Source organism: Lepidochelys kempii, chromosome 9 (assembly GCF_965140285.1).
Source record: "Lepidochelys kempii isolate rLepKem1 chromosome 9, rLepKem1.hap1, whole genome shotgun sequence".
NCBI classification, from domain to species: domain Eukaryota; kingdom Metazoa; phylum Chordata; order Testudines; family Cheloniidae; genus Lepidochelys; species Lepidochelys kempii.
In genome coordinates this window covers 55,638,361-55,664,926 of record NC_136388.1, presented here as the reverse complement: position 1 = coordinate 55,664,926, position 26,566 = coordinate 55,638,361, and the positions used below count along the sequence as shown (strand labels likewise).

Below are 26,566 nucleotides of genomic sequence, written 5' to 3'. Positions count from 1 at the left end.
ATTTAAGAGATCATATGTAGAGTGGAGATACTCTACGAAGGGCCTTAAAAGTGAAGACAAGTAGCATATGTTTAACCTAATGGAGAAATGGGAGCCAGTGGAGGGATGCAAGGAGGAGGGCGGGGGTGTAAGATGGCATGTGTGAATATGATCTTTGCAGCATCATTATGAATGGATGTAAGTGGGACGATATAGCATCTATTAAAGCCAGAGAGAAGGTTGCTGTAGTTGAAATTCAAGAAAATGAAGTTTACCAGTGTAAGTTCTTTGGGGCAGGGACTGTCTTTTGTTCTGTGTTTGTACAGAACCCTGTACACTGGTCCATGACTATGGCTCCTAATCTCTATGATGATAAATAAGAGCCATGTAAGTGCAAAGGAAACGCTGGATCTTATAGATATGTAGTAAAGCAGCATCAAGATTTAAATACATCTACCTAAACTACAGTTGCCTAACAACCATCAGATAAGCACCATAGAGTAAAATAAAACAAAACATTAAAATCAGAAATAGAGATCAATTAGCCCACTAGGTAAAAGGATCAATAGACCATTTGCCCTCAGGCAAAGCACCACTGATCAACGTGCAAAGTAGGGAGCTGCACAAGATGTAAATTGATGCACCATTTGGCCTCAACATTTTTCTTGTCAAATTCTTTTGATCTCTTTTTTATATGCCAAATGGGAGAAGAAGCAGCCGCCGGAACCCTGCAGCGGTGCTAGCGCTGAGGCTGCTGCCGCCGCCAATGAAGCAGCGTGGGTGGACACCACCTCCACCTCTCAGCACGCTAGTCAGGGTCTTCATAATCTAGCCAGCGGAGAACTACATCTCCCATGAGGCTGCGGAAACTATACACATGCGCTTGGGGTCCTAGGAGGCCTCTGCGAAAACAGTAGTTGAGCTGATTGGCGGAAATCCTTGCCCCGCTCATTGGTTGTGCCCGTTGCTGCGACGGGGAGTGGGTGGGGGTCAGGAAAAGCGACATGGCGGCGGCAAGAGGAGAAGGGCCGCTGCAGGAGATGATGGAGGGTGAGAGCCCGGCCGTGTCTGGGGGAGCCGAGCCGAGCCCGAGCCCCCGGTCCCGGCCGTTCGCTTGTTCGCAGCAGCCGGGGACGCCAGCCCTGCGGTCGGGGGTAGACGGGGCTGGGCCCCTGGGGCAGCCGGCTAAAGGGGGCGAGGGCTGGGGGCCGATGGGGGGAGGCCCGTGGGGCGAGCGGGGCCTGAGGGGAAGGAGGCAGCTGAGGGCCGGGGACTCGGGCCGGCCCTGGGTAGCGGCGCGACCGTGTCTGAGGTGACAGCCCGGGCTGGGAATGGCGGGGGGAGCCGGGGTCTGGGGCGATGCTTGGGGCATCAGGCCAGCTTCCCTGCGGGGTGCGGTCGGGCTGGGCCGAAGTCCTGGGCCCGGAGCGGAGCGACCCCGGCTAGGCAAGGGGAGAGGTAGCAGGGTTGGGCCTGTGGGAAAGGAGGGGACTGCTGGCTGGAGGGGCAGGGTCTGTCTGGGGTGATGGTGCCCGGAGAGCAGAGGGCTTGTTGCCGGGGTGCTGGCAGCGGGGGGCAGGTGGGGCTAGGCAGAGCTGTGGCCTGGCAAGAAGGGAACGGCTGGGGTGCCGAACGGGAGAGCGATTCCGAAGCAGGCTTGAGGGATGGGGTTTGAAGCTGTACTTTTTGTTAGTTTCCTACTGGGAGGAGTTAGGGCTAAACTTGTTAAGGATTTTGGGATTCTGCACTTGCGGACTGGAGATGAGCATAGTGTAGTGGTTAAAATATGGGATTTGTAAGGGGACTGGGTCCTACTGCACTTCTGGGTCTAGGTGTTCTTGGTGAAGTTGCTTGTCCTTTTTGTGAATCACCTAAGCTATTAATAAAATGGGGAGTGTTGGGAGGCTAATTAATCACTATGCAGTGTCTTTTGATCATCAAATGAAAGGTGCTATAGAAATACAGCTTATTTGTAACTACGATTGAATCATCTTTCCCCTACTCTCTCCCCCCAAAATGGGATGATGTCATATTTAAGGTCATTCACAGTCACATAAAGTTCTGTCCAAACCTTTGAGCAAGATGAACCTCAGTGCACAAGAGGCCTTTGCTTTACACTGAATTGAAGAAGGCATGTAATGAAATTATGAAGTGATCTCATGAGTTGTTGCTGGGGAGGTGAGGTGGCCTTGTGGGTTGCAACAGGGTTGGAAACTTTTACCACTGTAGTACCTGGCATTAGTGATATTGGTCTGTAAAGTGTCACCATTGTAAATTATCTTTAAATGTCACAGTTCTAATTCCATCACCTTAATCTTTGGATTTGCATTCCATCGGTCTAAGAAATTTCCTTTTTCCTCCAGTCTTCTTCCCAGATTGTTGGTTTAGGAAGAGGTGAAGGGAGGAAAAAGTGCTTCAAAAATCAAAGTAAAAACAAGGGGTAAGAGGACTTTTATTTAAGACTAAACCTTTAATTTAGTAAATTTTAGGATCTCTACTAACCTCATAAAGGTTTATGTGACTCTTGGTTACTGTATGTACTTGTGGCTACTGTTTTCTGAAAGTAGCCTAACCCTGCTGTTATGTATCTTGCACAGTTGACAGGCGGGTAGAGTCAGAAGAGTCAGGAGATGAAGAAGGGAAGAAGCAAGCAGGTTGCATAGTAACAGACCTCAGTCAGCAGAGCCTGAGAGATGAGCAGAATGGGGAGAATTTAACAGGTACCTAAGCGACCCTAATCATATTTTAAAGATGGACTTCTTAATGCCATGTGTAATAAAATGTTTGTACCATTCCCAATTTTGCAGTTACTCTGATCATGTATTATATTTTAGTTAATTAATTACATCTGTTCTATGGATCTATTTTTTTTAGGTTCACTTTAATGTTGGTCTTTTGTAGTATCTTTGTTTTTATTTATCTGCAAACATGTTTGACTTTAAAATATTCAAAGAGTTTACGGTATCAAAGAGAATAGGATTTTTCTGATGTACTTCATTATTACTTTTACTGTGAAGAGGTTGCAGGCATTGCTTTAAAGTCCTATTTTGCTCCTCTCTGGAATCCTCTGAGCTCAAAACTAGCACCATTATTATTTTATTGTTTGTAATAGTGCTTAGTGGCTTTAGTTGTCCTGATGGCTGTGCAGGCGAGTAGGTCTTGTTTAGCAATCTATTTAAGATCTGCACAAAGGGATCTGCTCGGACAGATCTCATATGCCAATATCATTTAAACTTTTGGGACTTCCTTTTTTTAAAAAGGAGGGAAATTCTCCAATAAAAACTTAGTCAAGAAAGAGTTACAGGCTGAAGTGTTTTAGTGAAGTCCAGATAATGCTCAGAAACACAGTTACACTTTTTTGGGTAGAAATTCTACACGCGCTTTTTTTAAAATTAGGGGTTCCAGCCAGTTCTCCATTGCCATATAATCCTTCCTCTCTGACTAACACATCACTAGTTATAGAAACCACCCAATCTTAGTATTGCCCTTTAAAATTTGCAAAGGTATAGTTAGGTCAAAATAGCAAATTATTAGGGAAGTTTAAAATCCCATGTCCCATTTAAAGGATCCATTCCAATATACTATAACTCTGCATTAGTCACTGTAAAAAGTACATATGGGAACTGCTGTACAATTTACATAAACCTTCAGCACCATATAATTAGGGCTTTTGTTTTTAGGAGTTTATTAATTTAATTTATTGCAGGTTATTCTTAACAATTTTTGAATTTATGTATGTCCAAAAATTGGAGGGTTTGGGAGCTTTTTCTTTGTATATCTGTAATGAGTTACATATATTATACATTATTAATTACAGTAGGACATACTGTAGTGCAGGGGTAGTCAATAGGCGGACCGCAGTCCAAATCTGGACTGACAGATGCGTTACAAAAAGAAAAGGAGTACTTGTGGCACCTTAGAGACTAACAAATATATTTGAGCATAAGCTTTCGTGAGCTACAGCTACAGCTCCCCCAGATTTTTCTGGATGCCCCTGGAGGGTATGTCCAGAAGCGAGGAGGCAGCACTCTCCCTGTGTTGGTGCAGTGCAGGGGGGGAGCTGGTTGAGCTCCTCCCCTCTCCTCCTCTTCTCTTCCCCCCTCCCTTGCTTTCACTGGAGTCTCGGCACTGCTGCCTGCTTTGCAGACCATCTGCAGGTGAAAGGCAGGGAATGCTAAACAGCCCCATGGGTGGACCTAGTGGGGAGGAGCTCAGCCAGCAACCATGCTCTCTCCGTCCCTGCACTGCACGGACACACACGGAGAGTCCTGCTGCCATGGGAAGTACTGCCTCCTCACTTTTGGGTGTCTTGAGAAATCTGAGGGTGGAGAGGGGGGTACGTGACCCCCCCAGAACTTTCATTTGTGCCCCCCTCCACTAGCCACAGCTACATGTTGCCTCTGTGTGCAAACTGAAGCTGAGCTGGAGGCAAGCGGAGCTATGCTTGTGCTCCAGATAGTTCCCAGAGGCCCCCCACTCTTGTGTCTCCCGCCCTCAAGTGGTTCCTGGAGTCCCCACCCTGACCCTGAGTGGTCCCCGGAGCCTCCACTCTGGCCTTATGACCTCCCTCTCCTTTTTCCCGCCCCCATCCTTCTGGGGTCAGTCCCTGAAGTCCTCTCCAGCCGCCCCCCCTGCCCCCCCCCCCGAGTCCCCTACCCCACTCTTTTCCTCCCAGTCCGTTTCCAGTCACCTGCTTCCGTCACATCCCAGCTTCCCCACATCTCACCAGAGCTGCTATCTGGAGTCTACTTTGGCCCTCCCACTTCCTGCCTCCTTCCTGCTCCTCTGCTATCCTAGCCCCCAAAAAGGTATTGCACCACTAGCTAGATCACAGTCCAACAGCTTCACCTCCTGGCTCCAAACTCAAAAGTACTCTCGCACAGTCACACACTGCTTTACTGCCCAGATCCCAGTACATACCTATTCCTCTTACTGTCTGCCCCATCTCTGCTACTTGGCTCAATTCGGGGCACAGAGGAACATTTTTGTGTGTGTGTGTGGAGGAGCGGCAAAGCCAGGTGGCTCAGGCCTGCCCCTTGCTTCCTGTTTTCAGTTCAGGAAAATAAAGTCACCTTACTTTCCTGGCAGGGCAGGCAGAGAGCCGGCAAGCAATCAGAGTTTGGAGAGAGTAGCTGTGTGGCAGTCTGGACTTTGACTATACCTTGACCAAGAAATTTGGACCTTGATAAAAAATAATTGACTATCCCTACTTGCAACGCTTTAGTGCTTGTTAAAAATCATACCCCCAATAGTCCACATGTAGACAAACACATAGATATAAGTAACCATTTCCAGTGTGTTTCTGATTTTAATTGGATAAACTCTGATTTTTTTTGTAATATCGGGAGTCATTTATCAATATTTATTGGTTAAAACCATAAATCAGAAGCCCTACTTTTATAATCAACATATTTGATAATGCCAAACAGATCAATCCTTCATAAAATTCTTCTCTACCAACACAGTACATTATGAGTGTACATAGAACTGACATAGCTTAAATGTACCCTGGGAGTAGATTTTATGTTTGTTCCTTTGGACATCTTCATTACACAATTAATAAACAGTATATATAAAGCGGCATATTTCCATTACAGAGCAAAACAAGGAGACAAGGTTTAGATTGGATGGACAGTATAAATTTGGAGCTTATTTAATGTTTCCATCTAGGTTTCATCTTTCCATCCAAAGCTATCAGTAAAAAATAAAAATACCTGTTCTCTGCCGTGGTTGAAATATTTGTAGTTAAATCCAGCCAACCAGTTTCTGAGTTATACAGCTGAAAGGTAAATTTAAATATGGATAGATCAAATGGCTGAGATTTCAGATTTCACATGCAATCAGTTCTCTAAGGAATAGCATATGTGTTTTAAGTAACTTAGTTGTAAGTAATCTAGTTTTTTTTTTTCATGCATTTACAGTTAAAGAAAAGTGCAGTTATGTTTGTAATTACAAGTGCCTGTGGTACTGTGGACTTACATAAACCAGTAGTTTTGTAATGTGGAACCCAATCTTACAGAAAAAACCTACATATGGACTCTGTAGAGTTTTGTAGCTTGCAATCAGTGAAGTTGCACAACTCTGCAGAGTTGGAGAATTTTTTTATTTTTTTCTCAGAAAACAGTTAAATATTAAAAAAAATTGTGCTAAACCAATATTAGCATATTTTAATACACATAAGTTAAAGTGCAGTTCTATTCTTAGCAATGACTGTAAAAATACCAGTATAGGGGTATGTGTTTGATGCCTATTAGTGATGCTATATCACTTTTGCTCAGTTTACAAGTAAAAACCTGTTATTTTTCTATCTAGTGCATTGATTCTGAAAATCAAGCAGGGTTCTTTCTAGCTCCAGTACCACCACAGATATCTAAAGATTCTGCAGTCAGAACATAATAGTTCTGGTGATGATGCAGGAGCCAGTATTGGATATAAAGTGCTAACAGGAGTAAAGAGCAGTAAAAACTTATTTTTGTTACAGAAATAAGATTACAGACAGACTACCCATAGGAAGTAGATCTGTTAGTACTGTTTTTATTACTTTCCAGAGTCAAAATACAATTTAAGGTTCCTATAGCAATGTTATATCACCTGTGTTGCACGTATATAGATGTGTGTGGTTAGACTAGTAAATGTGTAACCCATCTTAATGTGTAGGATATGGAATGTGGTGGTGGGGGCGGAGTCAGCGTTGCTATGTAAACCTTAACTATTTTATATTTCCTGACTTTTGTGTGTTCGATTTTAAATTGCATGTCTGTAGGTTGTTACACTTGATATATATTCACATGTGATTATGACAACTATGAAATACACTATCTATATTTATTTGGCACCTTAGGACTTCTCATGTGCTGTCTGCCTGGACTATTTAAAAAATACCAACCCTGTTAGAAGATTGCCGTTAAATAAATCCGCAATCTATCTTTATTTATAATTTCCCTTTTCTATTTGTGGCAGCTAAAAAGTCCTCCAACTTCTCCAGTTGCACAGTGGTTCTTCCAGCCCACTCTGTCTCTCTCAACCCATGGGAAAGTAGGTCGTGTACAGCTTCTTTGCTGTAACTACAATGGGGATGAATGCTTGTAGGCGAGGAGAATAGAAGGAGGAGGGAATGAGAGGGTTTCTTGCTGTCTCCTTTAAAAAACTACTCTTGAAACATTTTATCTGGCTTATTTATGTATTGATAACTCTTGCTCTGGCTCTAAAGCTGGATTACTTTAAATAGCAGGACTTAAAGTAACTAAGGCAACCGAGTTTTGCAAGCAGATAGATACAGAACATACAGGAATATGTTTAACATGACATGTTAATCGCAAACCTAAGTAACATTTAGGAATTCTAAAGATTGTCTCTAACGTGCCATATCCAGCAGTTCTCAACCAGGGGTCCACAACCCTCTAGTGGTCTGTGATCTCTTTCAAAGGGGCCGCGGAGCCCCATGGCTGAAACCTGGTGCCCCGAGCCCCAGTGCTGAAGCCCGAAGCGTCACAGGGCTGAAGCTGGCGCCCCCTCTCCCTCCGCCCCCAAGCCGGGAGCGTCGTGGGGCTGAAGCTGGCACCCTCTCCCCCTCCCCCCCCCCAAGCTGGAACCGTCGTGGGGCTGAAGCCGGCGTGACAGCTCCCCTCCCCCCCAAAGCTGGGAGCGGTGCAGGGCTGAAGCTGGTGCCCCCTCTCCACCGTGCGGCGCCCCCCCCCCCCAAAAAAAATCTGGGAGAGTCGCAGGGCTGAGGCCGGCGCCCCCTCCCACCCCGCCCCCAAGGTTGAAGGGCTGAATCAAGTGGGGGGGGCTACCCTTCCCAAGCCAGGAGCGTTGCGAGGCTGAAGCCGGCGCCCCCTCTTTCTCCCACCCCCCAAGCCGGGAGTGTCACAGGGCCAAAGCTGGCGCCCCCGGCCCATCCCCCTCAAGCCGGGAGTGCTGCGGGGCTGAAGCTGGCGGCTTCCCCCCCCACATCCACCCCCAGGCCGGGAGCGGCGCAGGGCTGAAGCCAGCGCTTCCTCCCCCACTCCCCGCTGGGCACAGGGCTGATGCCAGCACCCTCCCTTCAAGCATCCCAAGCCAGGAACAGCACTGGAAGACCACCCCACCTGTACACAGCCCTAGCTACCCCCTGCCAGCATCCTGAGCAATTTTCAAACTTTTTGAACTGAGTTCCCCCTTTTTTTTGTTTCATCCCCCCACAGCCCAGACAGGCTGAGTGGCCTCTTGAGTGAGTCAGGGGGTGGAGGCAGTGCTCCCTCCCTGGACCCGGCTGTGCTTGAGCCCCCGGCGGGCCCTGATGTTTTATTAGCATGTTGAGGGGGGTCTTAGCAAGAAAAAAGTTGAGAACCCCTGCCATAAGATAAATGCTAGTGTGGTGACAAGTTTTATTGGCACTTGTTTGGGATAACATGAATTATGTATGAGTAGCGAAATCAGGTGGGCAGCCATGTTCTTCCCAATGAAATCTTTATTTATACTCATGGTGTTAGCATAGCATGTACAAGTACGTAGAGTGTTCTGGGAAGGGCAGCCTTTGTCATTAAGAAGCTCCATTAAGCACACGACTGGGGGTCAGATGTGGTTTCGGTTCCTGGTTCTGCCACAGAATTTGCGTGTGACCTTGAGTAAACCATCTAACCTGGCTGTGGCTTATTTTACCCAAATGTCAAATGGTGACAGTACAGGGATTTTTGAGGGGTTTTATTAATGTCTGTTTAGTGCACTTAAATTGAGCCTTCCAATCATGGCTCACCAGTTATAGTATTGTATTAATTCATTGCCACCAAAGAAAGCACCGTCAGTACCAAGGTGATCCTAAGGGAGCTTGTCATGTCATATGGGAAGGAACAGAGCACAGTAAGGTTGTGAATAATGCTAGTGTTTGTTAATCACAATGATCTACCAGCTGTATCGCTTTGGTAATGTTGTCATTGGAGAATTCTGGAGATACAGTGAAGTGGCCTCCCGTACCTTGTGCCCTGCAACAGGCTCTTTATACTTCTTAATACAAGGAGAATGTGTTAGTTTCAAGTGAGATCTCAAATAATTGTTGTTCCTGTCTTGCCCTGCAATTCTGTAGTTGGCTGGCTGCAAATTAAATTGGGCTGTTTGTTGCAGCATAATTTGTTTGGGCTGAGGCTATTGGCAGTTTGGCACCCTTTTTTACCCTAGTCATCCATAGAACGCGTACAGCTTTGGCAGTGGCAGAGCATGCTTCTCCACAAGGCTCTAACAAGGTGTTTCAACCCAAACAAGAAAGGATTGCCTGGAAGGATCACAGGATAATTCATCCTTTGGCATCTGCTGAGGCTGCCAACCAGCATATTGATTGGTGTCAGTTGTGGCCGAGTTTTTTGTGATGCCACTCAGCTCCCAAACCACAAGCTTGTTTCACATCAGAAGTCTACAAGCTGGAGTCACTGCTGATTTATGTTGTATTCAAATTAGAAAGATAGAGGTCAAACGCTTCATATCACTCACCAATTCCCCTGAGTCAGTCAATCCTCCCATTCTGAATTGATGAAATAGGGGCAATAGTAGAATACAGAATTTGAGAATATTAGCAAATCTGTCTGCTAGACTCTATTGAGTTTGAATTCTGTACCATGAATCCCTTCAGTGCTGGAGGGTGTGTCAGGTATGTCTAGGAAATGCACTTGTCCAGTGTAGTTAGATGTTAGTCATTTGAATGGATGTTTGACTGAACCAAAATACAAATAAGATCAGGTATTACTGAAGGGGCTAATGGAGTGAGATTGCATAAAGCGTTGCAAGGATTAATCCAAAGTCTGTGTGCTCAGCGGTAGTTAACAATTCCTGTAGGTTTCCTTCAGCATAAGGGGACCATAGGTTTGAAATGTGATCTGTTCGTATGTTGTATATCTGTCTTTTGAAATCCTATACTGAAATTGATACACCCAACCCACCCTCTTCACCAAATGGGAAACACACATGAATTACTCAACATGAATCTCTCCACTAAATACCTCTCCCTCTAATGCTGTGCTAGAAGTGCATGAAAATACTGGGCTGTGTTCCAGAGATGTAAGAGCATTTCCCAGAACAACATACCCAGCATAACAAATGCTGCATTCTAAAATATTGGTGAGCTCATTTAAACAAAAAGGAAAAACCATTCAAGAAGGCATGCAAACTAGTAACTTATGCTTTCAGTATTCCAATAAGGGTGGAATTCTTCAGGTGGTTGAACATGCAGGTCAATGTGTTTCCACCAGACAACCTGTGTGTGCTAGTTTTCCCCCTGGGAGCATTGTACTGAGTTATCTGAGGAGAGCAGTTATTTCAGCAACTGTGACTGTTTACAAGGGAAGATGGAGAATGTGCAGGAGTAAATCAGCTAAATGTCATGGTAGCTGAAAAATCAACAGTCCTGCTAAAACCTGGCATCTCAGTATTAGACACTACTTCAGCAAAGACCCCCATCATACCTGGCTGTTGAGTCAGCAGCATTTACCAGCTTCACTAGAGCTAGGCTGGAGAATTATAATTATTTTCTGCACTGTGCATCAAAGTATGAAATTCTATTGTTAGTGACTTTTGCATTCTCAACTAGATGGACAGTGTTCATAGAATATCAGGTTTGGAAGGGACCTCACAAGGTCATCTAGTAGTCAAAGCAGGACCAATCCCCAGTTTTTGCCCCAGATCCCTAAATGGCCCCCTCAAGGATTGAACTCACAACCCTGGGTTTAGCAGGCCACTGCTCAAACCACTGAGCTATCCCTCCCCCGTTCATGTACCTGCAGCTTCTGTCCAGTGCAGCAGAGACTCAAAGCAGTATCTTTCTCACCTTCCTACATTGCCTAAGGAGCATTTACTCCTGCACCTCCCCACCCAGTGGAGAAGCACTGCAGCCTTTCCATCAGTTGATGTATAACTTGAGTTTATACTGTATGTTCTCATTCTGCTGCAGGAGAGGCAGAGACACCAGTGGATATGGAGACAATTAATCTGGACCCGGAAGCTGAGGTAATGCTGGTTGCACTCATATCGGACTTATTTAAAGAAGGAAAGGTAGGCAAAGGATGACTAGTTCTATGGGAAAGTATCTGAACCTTGGACAAGAGGAATAATTCTTCCGGAAGTGTTGGCTGTCCAGATCTCCCCAAAATTGAATCTGAGTTTTACAGTCAGAAGCAAAAAAGTACTTTTTAAATCAATAGCTGGAATCTTTTTGTAATAACTTGGGATATTAGGACAAAGTCCTTTTAAAGCAGAGATGGTATAAACATCAAGCAACATGTTGTAAGCATTTGTTAGACTGTCTTTAAAGATCTCCTTGCTGTTGCAAAACTTTATTCTGTCAGCACACATAGGAAGTTATCCACCCAGCCTGTCAGATAAATGAATTGTGAGAGACTGTTTACAGAGCAATGTGCTGAACTTTGGCAGGTGTTGTATTTACATTTTGTTTGTATGTTTCTCTGGCAAAAACTGAACAGCAGGGGCTAGGCAGCACAGATGGTAAATGTATTAGCTGTTCACCTATTTACACCTGTAGTCCCAAAACCACCAAATAATTAGACACAATTGGCAATTTCTGCCAGCAGAGGCCCAGGACTGGAATAGAAAAGGATGCTCTAGTTGGGATTGAGGTAACACTAGAAAGGTATGTATGGGAAGCCTGTGCAGTACCTGGCTCTAGCCAATAGAATTAGCGCTTTATCTGCATAAGAACAAAACTCACCCAAAAAACTTCCCTTCTGTTAAATGAACACAGGTTGATATAACCACTATTAATATTCTCTAGTTCAGACTTTTTCAGCTGTAGGCAGACATGCTGTCAAGGTTCCCTCCCCACTCTGAACTCTGGGGTACAGATGTGGGGACCCGCATGAAAGACCCCCTAAGCTTATTTCTACCAGTTTTGGGTTAAAAACTTCCCCAAGGCACAAATTCCTTTCCTTGTCCTTGGACAGTATTGCTGCCATCACCAAGTGATTTAGACAAAGATTCAGGAAAAGGACCCTTGGAGTTCCTATTTCCCCAAAATATTCCCCCAAACCCCTTCACCCCCTTTCCTGGGGAGACTTAGAATAATATATCAACCAGTTGCCTTTAATAAAAGTACAGACCAGACCCTTTATGTTTAGGACACTAAAATCAATCAGGTTCTTAAAAGAAGAACTTTATTATAAAGAAAAAGGTAAAAGAAGCACCTCTGTAAAATCAGGATGGAAAGTAATTTTACAGGGTAATAAGATTTAAAACACAGAGGATTCCCCTCTAGGCTCAACTTCAAAGTTACAAAAATAGGAATAAACCTCCCTCTTAGCATAGGGAAAATTCACATGCTAAAACAAGAGATAATCTAATGCATTTCCTTGCTATTACTTACAATTTCTATAATTTTAGATGTATCATTTCAGTAGGAGCTGGGTTACCTGCTTGGTCTCTCTTTGTGCCGAGAGAGAACAAAAAAAAAAAGAGCACCAAACACCCCCCCACCCCACCCCCCGATTTGAAAGTGTCTTCTTTCCCCATTGGTCCTTCTGGTCAGGTGCCAACTAGGTTAATTGAACTGATTAACCCCTTACAGGTAAGTGATTCTGTACCTCTGGCCAGGAGGGATTTGATGTTACTGCATACATAAAGGTTGTTACCCTTCCCTCTATATTTATGACACGTGTCATCTTGGGCAACAAACCCAAGCTTCCCCTCATATTTAATGGCACTCAGTTGCCCGCAAGACCAGAGTTTTGCAAGATTTTTAAGAAGGGGTCTTATTGAGGTCTATATACTCTATGAACCTACAGTCTCCCTTTCAAGGCAATGCACAAGCAGCATTTTCACTCTGGACTTGGAAGACACTATCATGAAACAAACCTTCAACCCTAAACAGCCGGTGGATGAGTCCAAGTCTTCTCTGGGGAGGGATAGCTCAGTGGTTTGAGCATTGGCCTACTAAACCCAGGGTTGTGAGTTCAATCCTTGAGGGAACCATTTAGGGATCTGGGGCAAAAATTGGGGATTGGTCCTGCTTTGAGCTGGGGGTTGGACTAGATGACCTCCTGAGGTCCCTTCCAACCCTGATATTCTATGATTCTCTTTAGGATGTTGACCTGAATCACTTCCGAATTGGAAAGATTGAGGGATTTGAAGTGCTCAAGAAAGTGAAGGTGAGACTCAGAAGGAATGGTGAGCATCAAGGTACAAGCAACTCTAGGAGCTGCAACTCTTATGTCATTTATCTGTAAGCCAACCAGTATGATGAGTCTTTCTCTGGCTGGGAACCAGCAGAGATTCTAATGAGCAATAACCTTTTAAGATGTGTCTGTAAAGAATGTAACTGCTCCTCTGCCAAGCAGTAGCAGATGTCAGGGCCTTGTAAGATTGCTTCCCAGAGGAGGAGAAATCAGTGACGTGGAATCTAGGTTTATTCCAAGTGTAACTTGCTTTATTTACACCTACATGTCAGTCCTGGAACAGAGGTTCAGGCAACTCCCTTCTTTCAGGAATCTCAGCTCAGCACAAACTCTGCTTCAAGATTTGAAACTGAGGCAGAGAGCAATCTCTCCTACTACTTCTACAACTCCCTCTCCTCTCAAAGCTGCCTCAACACAGAACCTTGCACAACCAAAACCTAACACCACTACAAGCATTTCTTCCAAGACTAAAAACTTGCTTGCACGCTATCAAACTTGGAAGACTTTAACAGTGTGACCTGGTGACATCTGCCATAACAATAACTTTTGAGGGCTTTCTCAAAATCACTGTTGTGCATTTTGAGACTATAGTATGCTCTATGATAGGCTGAAACATAAAATACGTCTTTGTTGAGAGACTAGTAAGTTGCAAGTAAGTTCTTTGGTCTTTGGACCAGCAAACTGTGATGCTGAACCCCAATTTGAAGAGTAACTAGCTCCAGAAAGTCTGCTATTAACAAAACTAGAGAAGCAAAATTCTGTAGAAAAATGTATTGACTGTATAGCTTTTTTCAGCATTGCAAGGATTCTTCCTGTGTGGTGGTCCATCCTTTCAGCCAGAATGTCCTGTCCTTGCTGTGCAAGTCTGTGGCATAACAGAATCCTTTCAACAAGATAATGGGACCCAGGTTCCTCCCTTCTTCTAGAACATGACTCCCTTTGAGTTGAAGCCTGCAATCCTTGAAGTCCATGATTAAATTCCTGTTGACTTCAGGGGGAGCAGAACTGGGCCTTTAGTTAATAGGCTAGCCATAGCATCAGTTCCATGTGCTCCTTCCTCACCCTATACCTGGCATGGCTGTGCTTCTCTTGTCCTTAAAGAAACTGGATCAACATTTCCTCCTCCTCATGGTAATGGGGGTGAACTATAAAATGGAGTCTGATGGTAACCCCAAAGAAGGGGTGCATATTGTCTTTTTCAGGTGCAATTTTTTTCTCGTGGGGTTTTTCTCACTTTGTTGTGGCTTTTTTTAACTTCTCCCCAAAACTCAGACTCTGTGTCTGCGTCAGAATTTGGTTAAGTGCATCGAGAACCTGGAACAGTTGCAGACTCTCAGAGAACTGGATCTCTATGACAATCAGATCCGGAAGATTGAGAACTTAGAGGACCTGACAGACCTTGAGTGAGTATCCAGTGAGGAGGGAATGACCAGGACTGGGTGGTGATGTGATGAATGAGGCTGCCAGTCTGCAGGCTTTCTATGAAGTGGTTGTCAAGCAAAATGTATCATTAGGTATTTTTTTAAAAAAAACAAAACCTTAATTACACAAGCTGCACTCTCTGCTTGTGGAGATTCACATGGGTGCTACATGCAGGACAACGTCTTGTGTTCACTAGGATTTAGGTCTTGCTGTAAGCTGGTTTCATTACTCTGGAGGCGATCAGGGACAGTTTTTTGTTAAAACCAAAAATTAAATGTACTGTAGATGTGTGGCTGGAGTGCTGCGTGGCGGCAGAGGACTTCTACCCCAGAGAAGAGGAGTGTAGCCTCCTGTTGTTCTGTGGTGACCACTGTAACTAGAATTTGCATTATAGAAGCAGCTATTGGCCCTGAGTGAGATCAGAAGCCCATTGTGCAGAGCCCTGTACAAACACAGTTCCTGCCCTGAAGAGCTTCCAGTCTAACTAAGCAAGGCAGACAAGGTCGCGGAAAGAAAGTATTGTTATCCCCATTATACAGTGACTTGCTCAAGGTCACAGTGGAAGTCTATAGCAGGGAACTGAATCCCAGTCAAGTATCCTAACCACAAGCTCATCCTTCATTCAAGCAGCTGAATTCTGTACTGTCCTCCTGGCTAGAGGACATGAGGCCTTGCGAGAGGTGATAAATTGTTGGGGATACTGAAATTCACCTTAATTTAGACTGAGTACACAAATGCCTCCACTAGTAGTGATTGTCTAGTGCTTAAGGGAGGTTTTGATCTGGTGCTTTTCAGAGGGAATTTCCATAGGGACATGCTGGGTTGGGAAAAGCATGTTGTAGTCGTATTTTTAAAATTGGAGGCTGAAGTGCCACTGTTGGGTTGGGTTCAGGTGATGAAGTAAAACTAGTGCCAATTCTTTGTTTTTTTTTCTTCAGACCCTGTTTTAAGCATGTATTTAATCTCCTGTATGGTAAACAAATGTTATTTCTGACTCCCTATAGCTTAGTGTGCTAACAAAGTGCTTGAGCTCCATAGGTGATGGGAAATTTATTTTAGATCCTTCCCCCCCCCCCTCACCCCCCCCCCCCCGCCCCGTATGCAAGTGTCCTTTCCATGGACTCCCTTTGCTTTTGCCTTGGATTGATGAGGTCTTTATTTGCTTTGCTTATGGCAGGATCCTGGATATCTCTTTTAACTTGCTGCGACACATTGAAGGACTAGACCGGCTCACCCAGCTTAAAAAACTCTTCCTGGTCAACAATAAAATCGGCAAAATTGAGAACCTGAGCAACTTACAGCAATTACAGATGTTAGAGCTGGGATCCAATCGAATCCGGGTAGGCACGACTGCAAAATGTATAGTAGAAGCAAAATTAACATCTACTCTATGTGGTGAAAGTAGATGGGGATCCAGTAATAGCTGGCTAGATACAACTGAGACAACCCAGTGTATTGCATAGAAATGAGGAAAGGGCAGATAGAAGTAATGCGCGTATTTTTGGAGAAAAAGAGAGTACCTGTAATATCTGCTATGCAATATCTGGAGTGGTAGGGAATGGCTTAGTCTTTTCCATGTCCTCTTCCTTGCACACTCACTCATTTGTTGTTGACCAGTCCCGTCTCTAGAGATGAGGTCAGAAACCAGTCTAGAAAGGGAGCAGCTGCTCCTCTCTTCTTCTGTCTTGTTCTGCATACATCTTGGAGACTGGAAAGCTCTGTTCTAGTTGAACTATCTGAGGCAATCCAGCCGTGCTGCTTTCCTTTGATTGGGATTTTTTACTCTGTAATTCTTTAGCTCTTATATATAACTGATTAGGCATAACCGAAATGGTCCATTTTATTTCTTGTGTGCTTTTGAAAATTTTACCCAGAGTTCTATTTTCAGGTGTCACTTAGGAGCCTACATTCTGTTGACTTGCTGCCTCAATGACTTTTTAACTTAGGTTTTAGATGCACTGTGCACATCTGAAAATGTGACTCACTTTGTTCCATAAAGGGACAGTGCACCCTAGGAAAAGAAGATCATGGGCATCATAAAGAGAAAAGCTGATTTCTGTCTCGAAAATACTCAGGTTCTTTTAACAATGTAATCATACTGGAATAGTGTCATGAACTTGCCAGTAATTTAGGCAGTAACACTTTTGATACAAGAATCAAAACTGTCTCACAGGAATACAGCAGGAGAAGCCAGCCTCCCATCCAAGTGTTGTGTTGGTTGTGGAGAGGGACTCAGATGTCCAATAGGTCTTCAGTTTCCTTTCATCTTTTTGGAGCAAGGCAGGTATAAGTGTTTGAGTATTGAAATCTGTTAAGATTAGATATGTTTTTTCACTTCTGGTTTATGCTGCTTCATGCAGGTGTTTCTAACCTATAGTAAGAATTAGTTATTTTACTTCACTTATAGCCTGAAATGCCTGTACATCTCCTATCCTACGACTGACTTTTCCTTTCTATCATTTGTCTTTGCCGATGTGGTTCTCCTGACTTTAGAGACATGGTCAACTTCAAGAAGATGAATGAATGGTTTCAGATACTACATACCTCTGCAAATTGTGTGTTCTCTTGCTGTTCCTGGGTGTGAGATCCACACAAACAAGGGAACATGGGAAATACTGAAGCTGACTGCACATAAAGTGTTGTCAAATGCTCAAGATAAAAAATGTGAAATAGACAGAAATACTTCCCTAATCTCTTTCAGTATAGAAATCTTATGGAATGCTTGTAACAATAGTAGGTAGAAAAATGTCAGTCTGAAAGATGATTTCTAAGTTGACAGTACCCCTTTAACCCAACTTCTTTGGTAAACCAGCTGTTTTGCTGAAGGAAATAATAAGAAAAGAAGGAAAGCATCTGAGGTGGGGAGAGTTCTTGGTTTTCTTTTTTTTATAACCACCTGGGAGCATGTTTCTCTTCATGGAACCAGGGTGCAATTCCTTCCCCTCTTCTGTGGTCAGCCTTTTTCTTAGGCTGAAGGGGAGGAGCGCTTTGCTTGCATTATAGTCAATAGATTTGCCTTCACAGCTAAAAGAGAGACTCCAGTCCATTTCTCCTCAATAGAGGGAAATATTCCTTGTGAAATGAAACAGCTGTGGGGAATAACACTGCAGTTTTGGGGCTGCAGCCAGTTAAATGATTGGGAATCTTGGACTTTGCAGAAACAAGGCAATGGGATCTCCATAGGTGGCCTGGAGAGGCAGGCAGGAATCCAGCAAACTGAATTCAGTGGTCTAGCTTCTATCCCACATCTATGGGTATGTGAGGCAATTTGAGAAAGACAGAAGATCCAGGTAGAGAAAGACAGAAGATCCAGTTATGTTCTTATACTTATAGTGAGATAGGGTCTAGCCAGACAATCTCTTCCAGCAACTTAAAAATAAGTACAAATTTTGGTGAATTGACCTTCATGGTAAAGGACTGAAAGGTATGTGGAGATAAGTTACATCAGATTATGTAATCGCTAAAGCTTATTTTAATGGGGGGGAAAAATTAGAAACACGGTACTTGTGTTTGTAGATTGATTGTATTCTGACTTCTCAAAGTGCCTCCATCCTAAGTGGCTGAATGCTGCAGCTCAATGTTGAGAGGAGTCAACTTCCAGGCAGACAACAAGGAAGTAGCTCCTGTCCCTGTTGGGTTTGTGGGCAATAAAAACCTTTGATTGCTGTAGCTCTCTTCTGCACTGTAACTTGTGGACAAATTCCTGGAGATAAATCTGTAGGATGAAGACCTAAAAAAGAACTTTTGAAATTTCAGTCTTTAACAAGGTCATATCAATATTTTGATGCTTGGAACTTTTCTGACTTGCTGATGGTACATTAGAATGAATGACAAGAGCACTTGTAGCAAAGGGTTGTAGTTGCTTTGCAAAATTCTCTCACTTGACGTCAAGTAATTCTTCTTTGTGATGGATAGGTAAAATGCTGCTAATTATCTGATTGGTGGTGTCATGGTAAGCGTGGGCAAGTAAATTTATTTTGTGCCTGCTCTGGTATGTTTTTATGCTGAGGCTGGGCTAAGCCAATTATCAAACAGATATTTAACTGATGACGTACCTCTTATGTCTCCCATCTGCACTTGTTCGATAATATTCTCACTAAAATAAGCATCTCATTGCTTTAAGGAGATATTCCCCTTCTTCTCCCCCGCCTGTTTTCTTCTTCTTACATATCCCCAGAGCGCTAAGCAATTTTTTCCCAATTACTACAGCAGGAGTTGCCAGTGAGGGGCAGAGGTGGTATCAGCTGCAGGTTTCTCCCATTGCTGAGCTGAACTCGGGGAACAGACTGCTCAGGGACCTGGCAGAACACAGTCCTTGGCAGGGACACAGGCTATGAAGTGTGATAGAGTCCCCATGTGAGCTGTTACCAGAATGTATTTATTTGTTGATGACTACATGGCAAACATAGAAAAGCCTTTTCAGTTATGACACTCTCGTTGTTCGAATATTTTTCTGACCTGGCAATCTAAGCTACTTTAGAGTCAATTATAAGTTGTTGTATATGGTTTGTCTGATCAATGTTATATGCCTTTAAGGCTCCAGAAGAAGGAAAAGAAAATTTCTTCAGTTATTTATGTGCTGAAGTTCCCTTTTTTTTTTTTAAAGCCTGCTTGTGTTTCCTTTTCTTTATAGGAGTCTCTGGGATCCTCCCTTTCACACTTTCCTGCCCTCTGATACTTTCTCTGATGAGGAGGGCTGGACACATCTCTTTTTAGAAACAAAGAATACAGTTCTTTTGATCATCCAGAGGGAAACCACCTCATTTCCCTTTCCCCCCCTTCAGTACTTAAACTAGAATGGCACATGTTGTACTAATAGTAATATTTGGCATATGTGTAGCATTTTCATCTTCAAAGCACTGTCTCATTATGAACTAAACAGCCCTATGAAACCAAAAAAGCATTATCATCTTTATTTTATTATAGGGAAACTGAGACACAGAAGCTGAATGACTTGCCTCAGGCTACACATCACAACAATGGCAGAGTCAGGATTAAGACTCAGGAGTTCCTAGCTCCCACTCCTGGATTCATTCCATGAAAGCATGCTGGCATTTGTGCTGCTCCTGTGCCCCCAGGGCAGGCCCCAGCTTGTGTGAACTAGGTGTTGCAGAATCATTCGGGGTCATGATTCTCAACTGCACAGCTGTGGATGAATGCAATAGTTAATCTCAATGGAATGTGGTGTTTGTAATATTGAAAATGCTGCCATCCTCAGAAACCTTTTTAAAAACAAGTCCAATGTATCTGCCAAGGACAACAACTTCCATTCTCATTCAGTTGGGTTGGCTGTAATGTGTTTGTCTTCTGAAGTTATTTATTATGTTAAGAGTGAATTTTCTAAATGGATTCAGCTCACTATTTGTTCTGGGTGAGGTGGGATAATGGCTTCTGCCTTCTAAGGACTTGCTCATCAGACTATTACATTTCTTTGGGGATTATAAAGAGTAATGTGAACTCTACCAGAAGAATTGGATCTTTCCATAGACTGTCTCCCTTTTCCTTTCCGCCTAGTTGGGGATGCCAGCTTCATTAACACAACGGTTCTCAAATTGTGGGTCAGGGCCCCAAAGTGGGTTGTGAAGCCCAAGCCCCACCCCCACCAGGAGCAGCAGGGCTCGGGCTCTTGCTGCCGCCTCTTCCCCCCCCCCTCCCCCCCGGCAGCTGGGTTCTCTTCTCCCCCCAGCCCCTGGGATCATGTAATTTTTTTTATCAAAGGCGGGTTGTGGTGCAATGAAGTTCGAGAACTGCTGCAGGAACATTTATAACATTGCTTGTTTCTAACATTGATTGCTTTCTTTCAAAACTCGAGGTGGAAAATCATCTGGATGGTATGGCATAAGGGTTCTAATCTGAATAGTCATTTTAGGACTCCATAGATCCAGAAGGACAGAATGCTTGAATTGATCAGGAGATCTAGGTTTGCTTGCTGTGTTCCCACCATCTGAACTCTCTCTCTAAATGAGTCTGGAGATGGCACTTAAGGCTGGGAGTAGTGCCCAGAGCAGTAACACTGCCTCCTTTGGTCATTTTACAGGCAATTGAGAATACTGACACACTGACTAACCTGGACAGCCTGTTCCTGGGAAAGAACAAAATTACCAAGCTCCAGAATTTGGATGCACTGACAAACTTGACAGTGCTAAGTATACAGGTATTGATCCTCCTTGGGCTCCTCATTCCACCTTGACAAGGGAACATGTAAATCACAACTCAGCCTGAATCAGCAGATCTGCAATCTTTCTTCAGCTAATTTTTTTTAAAGACTGTGACATTCTCTGTGCTCAGTATTTTGTTTCATGCCTTTTGAAAATGGAAATGCCAGCACTTTATAAGTGCATCAGATGGGTATCTAGATCTACTTTGGTTGAGGGAAAGAAGAAAGAAATACTTCTGCATCCTTGGCTCAACTACAGTTTAATAACTACTTCTAAAAAGAAAAGGAGTACTTGTGGCACCTTAGAGACTATCCAATTTATTTGAGCATAAGCTTTCATGAGCTACAGCTCACTTCATCGGATGCATAAAGCGACTGAAAAAGTTCTTATATCAGGTTTGAAGCAGCAAAAGAATAAAACTGCTAGTTTGCAAAAGTCTCTTTGGAAATTACCTCAATAGCTTGGGGGTCATCAACTGGTCATCAACTGGATTTCTAACCAGGAAGCACTAAATAAGGACTGATGACCCCCAAGCTATTGAGGTAATTTCTAGAGAGACTTTTGCAAGCTAGCAGTTTTATTCTTTTGCTGCTTCAAACCTGATATAAGAACTTTTTCAGTCGCTTTATGCATCCGATGAAGTGAGCTGTAGCTCACGAAAGCTTATGCTCAAATAAATTGGTTAGTCCTAAGGTGCCACAAGTACTCCTTTTCTTTTTGCAAATACAGACTAACACGGCTGTTACTCTGTAACTTCTTCTAGTAATTGTAATGAAAGAGGTGCCAGGGAGGTAGGGATAGGATACAGAGGGACCTAGACAAGTTAGAGGATTGGGCCAACAGAAATCTGATGAGGTTCAACAAGGACAAGTGCAGAGTCCTGCACTTAAGACAAGAATCCCATGCACTGCTACAGACTAAGAACCGAGTGGCTAGGCAGCAGTTCTGCAGAAAAGGACCTAGGGGTTACAGTGGGTGAGAAGCTGGATATGAGTCAACAGTGTGCCCTTGTTGCCAAGAAGTCCAATGGCATTTTGGGATGTATAAGTAGGGGCATTGCCAGCAGATTGAGGGACGTGATCTTTCCCCTCTATTCGGCATTGGTGAGGCCTCATCTGGAGTACTGTGTCCAGTTTTGGGCCCCACACTACAAGGATGTGGAGAAATTGGAAAGAGTCCAGCAATGGGCAACAAAAATGATTAGAGGGCTGGAGCACATGTCTTATGAGGGGAGACTGAGGGAACTGGGCTTATTTAGTCTGCGGAAAAGAAGAATGAGGGAGGATATGATAGCTGATTTCAACTACCTGAAAGGGGGTTCCAAAGAGGATGGATCTAGGCTGTTCTCAGTGGTAGCAGATGACAGAATGAGGAGTAATGGTCTCAAATTGCAGTGGGGGAGGTTTAGGTTGGATATTAGGAAAAAGATTTTCACTAGAAGGGTGGTGAAGCGCTGGAATTTGTTACCTTGGGAGGTAGTGGAATCTCTCCTTCCTTAGAGGTTTTTAAGGTCAGGCTTGACAAAGCCCTGGCTGGGATGATTTAATTCGGGATTGGCCCTGCTTTGAGCAGGGGGTTGGACTAGATGACCTCCTGAGGTCCCTTCCAACCCTGATATTCTATGGTTCTAAGGCTGTGCAAAATGAGGGGGTTTATCCTTTTTGCCCTGATACCAAGTGTCTCACTTTTAACATGCAGAGCTAATAAAAGTAGTAAAAAGCATTTAATAGAATATCAGGGTTGGAAGGGACCTCAGGAGGTCACCTAGTCCAACCCCCTGCTCAAAGCAGGACCAATCCCCAATTTTTGCCCCAGATCCCGAAATGGCCTCCTCAAGGATTGAACTCACAACCCTGGGTTTAGCAGGCCAATGCTCAAACCATTGAGCTATCCTTCCCCACCAATATATAAGACCCATACTGAGTCAGACCAATGGTCCATCTAGCCCAGTATCCTGTCTTCTGACAGTGGCCACTGCCCACGTACCCCAGAGGGAATGAACAGAACAGGTAGTCATAGAGTGATTCATCCCCTGTCGCCCATTCCCAGCTTCTGGCAAACAGAGGTTAGGGACACCATCGCTGCCCATCCTGGCTCATAGCCATTGATGGACCTATCCTCCATGAACATACCTAATTCTTTTTTGAACCCTGTTAACGTCTTGGTCTTCACAATATTCTCTGGCAAAGAGTTTCACAACACTGTCTGTGCATTGTGTGAAGAATTATTTCCTTTAGTTTGTTTTAAACCTGCTGCCTATTAATTTCATGTGGTGACCCCTAGTTCTTGTGTTATGAGAAGGAGTAAACAACACTTCCTTAATTACTTCTCCATGCCAGTCATGATTTTATAGACCTCATTCATATCCCCCCTTAGCCGTCTCTTTTCCAAGATGAAAAGTTCTGGTCTTATTAATCTCTCCTCCTACAGCAGCCATTCCATATCTCTAATAATTTTTGTTGCCCTTTTCTGTACTTTTCCAAGTCAAATATATCTTTTTGGAGATGGGGCAACCGCATTTGTGCGCAGTGTTCAAGATGTGGGTGTACCTTGGATTTATATAGAGGCAATATGATATTTTCTGTTGTATTATCTATCCCTTTCCTAATGATTCCCCACATTCTGTTTCTTTTTTGACTGCCGCTGCACATTGAGTGGATGTTGAACTATCCACAATGACTCCAAGATCTCTTTCTTAAGTGGTAACAGCTAATTTAGACCCCATCATTTTATGTGTATAGTTGGGATTGTTTTCAGTGTACATTACTTTGCATTTATCAACATTAAATTTCATCTGCCATTTTGTTGCTCAGTCACCCATCCCTTTGTAACTCTTGCTTAGGACTTAACTATCTTCTTTAGTATTCTATCATCTGCAAATTTTGCCATCTCACTGTTTACCCCTTTTTCCAGATCATTTATGAATAAGGCTACGATTTTGTCTCCATTGACCTCCGTGACATTTTCAGCCTGGGAGCTGGACTATTTACTATTTTCCGCTCTCCATTCCGAAAACTGATCATTTATTCCTACCCTTTGTTTCCTGTCTTTTAACCAGTTATCCATGAGAGGACCGTCCCTCTTATCCCATGACAGCTTACTTTAAGAGCCTTTGGTGAGGGACCTTGTCAAAGGCTTTCTGAAAATCTAAGTACACTATATCTACTGGATTTCCCCTTGTCCACATGCGTGTTGACTCCCCCAAAGAATTCTAGTAGATTGGTGAGGCAGGATTTCCCTTTACAAAAACCATGCTGACTCTTCCCTAACAAATCATGTTCATCTGTGTGTCTGATAATTGTTTACTTTAGTTTCAACCAGTTTGCCCGACATTGAAGTTAGGCTTACTGGCCTGTAATTGCTGGGATTGTGTCTGGAACCTTTTTAAAAAATTGGCGTCACATTAGCTATCCTCCAATCATCTGGTACAAAAGCTGATTGAAATGATAAATTACATACCACAGTTAGTAGTTCTGCAATTTAATATTTGAGTTCCTTCAGAATTGTTGGGTAAATACCATCTGGTCCTGGTGACTTATTACTGTTTAATTTATCAATTTGTTCCAAAACCACCTCTAAAGACACCTCAGTCTGGGTCAGAGAAACAATCTCTTTTCCTCTGCACACCAATATAGCAGCCTGGCAAGTTCCAGCAGGGGGTATAGCAATCAGATGTTCATACACACACACACACACACACACTGTTTCACTGCCAATAAAAACTTGTCATGTATGACAGACACAGTAAGCGTATCACAGATGTATTTGGGGGTCTGTTTATAATTGCTACATCATCCTCTTCCCCAGCTCATAAAAGAGCAATATAAAATGAGTGCTGTTGAAGTCCTTGCCTGGTCTTCTAAAGAAACTAAAAAGAAAAGGCCTTCAGGGTTGCAGCTGTCATAAGTAGGGGGAGAATCAGAGATCCTGCCAGGTTTGAAGGAACTCTGGCTCGCCTGGAACTTGCTTGTGAGTTGGTTACAAAAGTTTCAAAGTAATTGAATGTCCCACATCCATCAAGTACAGTGTTGTCCTTCCTCTGTAACAGGCAAAGTCCTTCCTTCCCATCCACTTTATTTCTATCTAAATGATCTGTGCTCTGTAGAAATGTTCTTGAAATTCTTTCTTGTGTAAGAGTTCACTCTGGGTTCATTCCTTTGGACTGGACTTTCACTCCCTCCTGTACAATTTCAGAGCAACCGGCTGACCAAGATCGAGGGTCTGCAGAACCTGGTGAATCTGCGTGAGCTGTACCTTAGCCACAATGGCATAGAAGTCATCGAGGGACTGGAGAACAATGTGAGCGTCTCATTTGGCTTTCTTTAAGAAGGGCTGGCCTCACAGTACTTCGCAGAATGGCTGGGTTCATCTTACATTGGTGTTGCTGGGAAGTTCCTGTTTTCCTTAAGTTACCCAAAGAAAGTTGAGCTTCTTGGAAAACCGTATAAATTGTTTGTCTGTTATACCTAAAAGAACAAAACATGAGCCGCCGCCTCTTCTGCTGGGAACCGGCATGTTTTCTAGTCAGTCTGGAGTGGACTGTAAAACTGTACCAGCTAGATGGAGTCTTGAAGCAGTTAATGTAACAATTTGGCTGATAACTAGCACAGGGAGGCCTGACAGCACTTCTGCTGATTATCTCTGCTGCTAAACTGCTGAGTTGAAAGATGAATTGGATCTGCAATAGGTAGCCATGAGTTTCTCTTACACGGGCACCAGAAATGACTAAGTGAGTTGTCATGGGTCAGAAGAGGCAAACCATGCCATCTTGCTCTTTTAAATCAGTCCAACTTTCTGTATTTCTGCTTTGGATTGTCCTTATGGAGAAGCCTGTGATGTGTTCATGCCCTTTTACCAATAGGTGGCATTGTGAGGCACCCATGGGGATCAGAGGAATCTGAGTAATTTAGCTGATCTCCTGCATACACACGTTAAGGGTTACATATTCTAAAACTCTTGGGCTTCCTAATGCATAGAATTCCTGTCTTCAAATATGCCACCTGAGAGAGTTCTTTGGTTAGCGCTGACCCCCCACTTGGTAAGGCAACTCCCATCTTTTCATATGCTGTGTATGTATACCACCCTACTGTATGTTCCACTCCATGCATCTGATGAACTGGGTTTTAGCCCACAAAAGCTTATGCCCAAATAAATTTGTTAGTCTCTAAAGTGCCACAAGGACTCCTCGTTGTTTTTGCTGATACAGACTAACACAGCTACCACTCTGAAACCTTCTTTTAATCAGATTTTTTGTAGATTTCAAAACGTCGTCTTGGAATGTCTGATTACTAATCTTAAAATATTACAAAGAAAGCTCACTGCTCAGGAGTAATTAGTTTGTCAGCAACTACTGGCCAGCTAGTAATTGTTTTCAGTTGCTTCTGAGAAGTTGGCAAGCTGTCTTGATTTAAAAACTATCTTTTCTGCTATAGTTAAACAGTGAGAGTTCTCCTTGCACTGAATGTGTTTTCTCTCATATTCAGAAGTTTTATAATTCTGGGGAGGAGTATAGGACAATACTAATTAGAGCCTAATTAACCAATTGTACTTTTGCTAGCTAACCATAATAGCCAGCTGGCAGTGGTTTACTAGTGCTCCTCAGAATTTTCAGCCCTCGGGCTCAGAGTGGGGTAGAGGAGGAAATGAGGAAATCCAAGCTAAAGTTTTTTCATTTGCTTATTTCAGAACAAACTTACAATGCTGGACATTGCATCCAATAGGATCAAAAAGATTGAAAATGTCAGCCATCTAACAGAGCTGCAGGAATTCTGGGTAAGTGCAGGCCTTGCTGAAATAGATACGTACTAAAAGAAATCCTTCTTGATTGGGTGTGAAGAGGGTTTAAAATGGTGAGTTGTA

The 26,566-nt window shown here is 43.5% G+C and overlaps 1 protein-coding gene across 3 annotated transcripts in view; it reads left to right on the top strand.

Moving 5' to 3' along the window:
* The first annotated feature begins 920 nt into the window (after positions 1-920).
* The window catches only part of PPP1R7 (protein phosphatase 1 regulatory subunit 7), a 41,582-nt gene continuing 15,936 nt past the window's right edge, over positions 921-26,566 (top strand). For 2 of the 3 annotated variants that reach the window (XM_073360469.2, XM_073360468.2), the window contains exons 1-9: positions 921-1,029; positions 2,577-2,699; positions 10,895-10,950; positions 13,035-13,100; positions 14,400-14,530; positions 15,727-15,889; positions 20,587-20,703; positions 24,902-25,006; positions 26,393-26,479. In XM_073360469.2, the coding sequence (XP_073216570.1) occupies positions 984-1,029; positions 2,577-2,699; positions 10,895-10,950; positions 13,035-13,100; positions 14,400-14,530; positions 15,727-15,889; positions 20,587-20,703; positions 24,902-25,006; positions 26,393-26,479 (894 nt within the window). In that variant the 5' untranslated portion in view covers positions 921-983. Of the gene's footprint in view, positions 1,030-2,342; positions 2,420-2,576; positions 2,700-10,894; positions 10,951-13,034; positions 13,101-14,399; positions 14,531-15,726; positions 15,890-20,586; positions 20,704-24,901; positions 25,007-26,392; positions 26,480-26,566 lie in introns of all 3 variants that reach the window. The other variant, XM_073360470.2, reaches the window with a different exon arrangement.